The 1,225-nt window shown below is 54.6% G+C and overlaps 1 protein-coding gene across 1 annotated transcript in view; it reads left to right on the top strand.

The window, feature by feature from the left end:
* Window positions 1-24: 24 nt before the first annotated feature.
* MTSS2 (MTSS I-BAR domain containing 2) overlaps window positions 25-1,225 on the top strand; it is a 10,583-nt gene continuing 9,382 nt past the window's right edge. Inside the window, exon 1 of the mRNA XM_031555408.1 lies at window positions 25-101. Within this exon, the coding sequence (XP_031411268.1) occupies window positions 25-101 (77 nt within the window). The remainder of the gene's footprint in view (window positions 102-1,225) is intronic.

Raw genomic sequence — 1,225 nt, 5'->3', positions numbered from 1 at the left:
CCCGCGCCGCCCCCTGCGCCCGCCATGGACCCCCCGGCCGAAGACATGCTGGTGGCCATCCGGCGCGGCGTGCGCCTGCGCAGGACCGTCACCAACGACAGGTCGGCCCCGCGGATATCGTGATGACGCCCGCGGGGACACGGGGACGACGGACGACGGGGCGGGCGATGCCGGGACCCCGGGGTGCACGGGACCCCTGGCAGCAGCGGGCACAGCCCCCATGTGTCCTCACACTCGTGATCGCTTTCTGTTGTTCTTTCTCCTCCTCTTTTGCTTCCCTTCCTCCCTGTTTTGATTTCTTCCGTTCGTTCACTTGTGCGCTCTTTTCTCGCGCTCTTTACCTGTGCTCTCTCCATTCCCTTCTGGCTCTCTTCTCTACGTCCCTCCCTCCCTCTCCACTGTCTCAAAGCTCTCTGCTCTATCCGTCCTTGAGCTCTCTCTCACCCCCTACGTCAAATCCCTCACCTTATTTTACTCTTTTCTTCTTGCTCTCTTTCTCTCCTTCCTCTTCTATTTCTCTTCTCCTTCTCTTCTCCCTTTTTCTCATTTTCACTTTTTCTTCATTTCTTTCTCCTTTATTTCTTTTTCTCTTTTCTTTTTTCATTTTTCTCCTTTTCCTTCCTCCCTTCCTTCCTCCCTTCCTTCTTTCTAATTTTCACACTTTTTCTCCAACTCTCCCGCTCTTTCTCTTTCTTTCTCCTTTTTCTCTTTCTCTTGTTTTCTTCCTCCTTTTTTTCTCTTTCTCATTTTTTCTTTTTTCTTCCTCAATTTTTCTTCCCTTTTTCTTTCTCCTTTTCCTCTTTTTTTCCCCCTATTTCTTCCCCCATTTCCCTCTCCTTTTCCCTTCCTGCTTTCTCTTCCTCTCCCTTCCTTCTCCCCCCATCCCATTCCCCAGCTCTCCCATCTCCCATTTCCACCATCCCGTTTCCCCCACCCTTTACCCCCCAGCACAGGACCCCGTCCATCCCCATTGTGGCCGGGACCGGGGCAGGAGCAGCGCCAGGAGCGGGGTGTCCCCGCCGTCCCCATGTCCCCATCCCGCACACCTCATTTTGGGGTCGGGGCAGCGGGGGGAGCACAGCCCGTCCTGTCCCCCCCCATTGTACATAGCTCACCTGTGTGTCGCATCGCCTGTCCCCGCCATAGGAATAACGTAGTCCTCCCGGCCCCTTACTGTGACCAGAGATACTGATGATGACAAGTGACAAATGTTTGGGGTTGGGGG

Source organism: Meleagris gallopavo, chromosome 13, assembly GCF_000146605.3.
Source record: "Meleagris gallopavo isolate NT-WF06-2002-E0010 breed Aviagen turkey brand Nicholas breeding stock chromosome 13, Turkey_5.1, whole genome shotgun sequence".
Lineage (NCBI taxonomy): Eukaryota > Metazoa > Chordata > Aves > Galliformes > Phasianidae > Meleagris > Meleagris gallopavo.
Note: the sequence above shows the minus strand (reverse complement) of the source record. Positions and strands in the feature narration are given on the sequence as shown.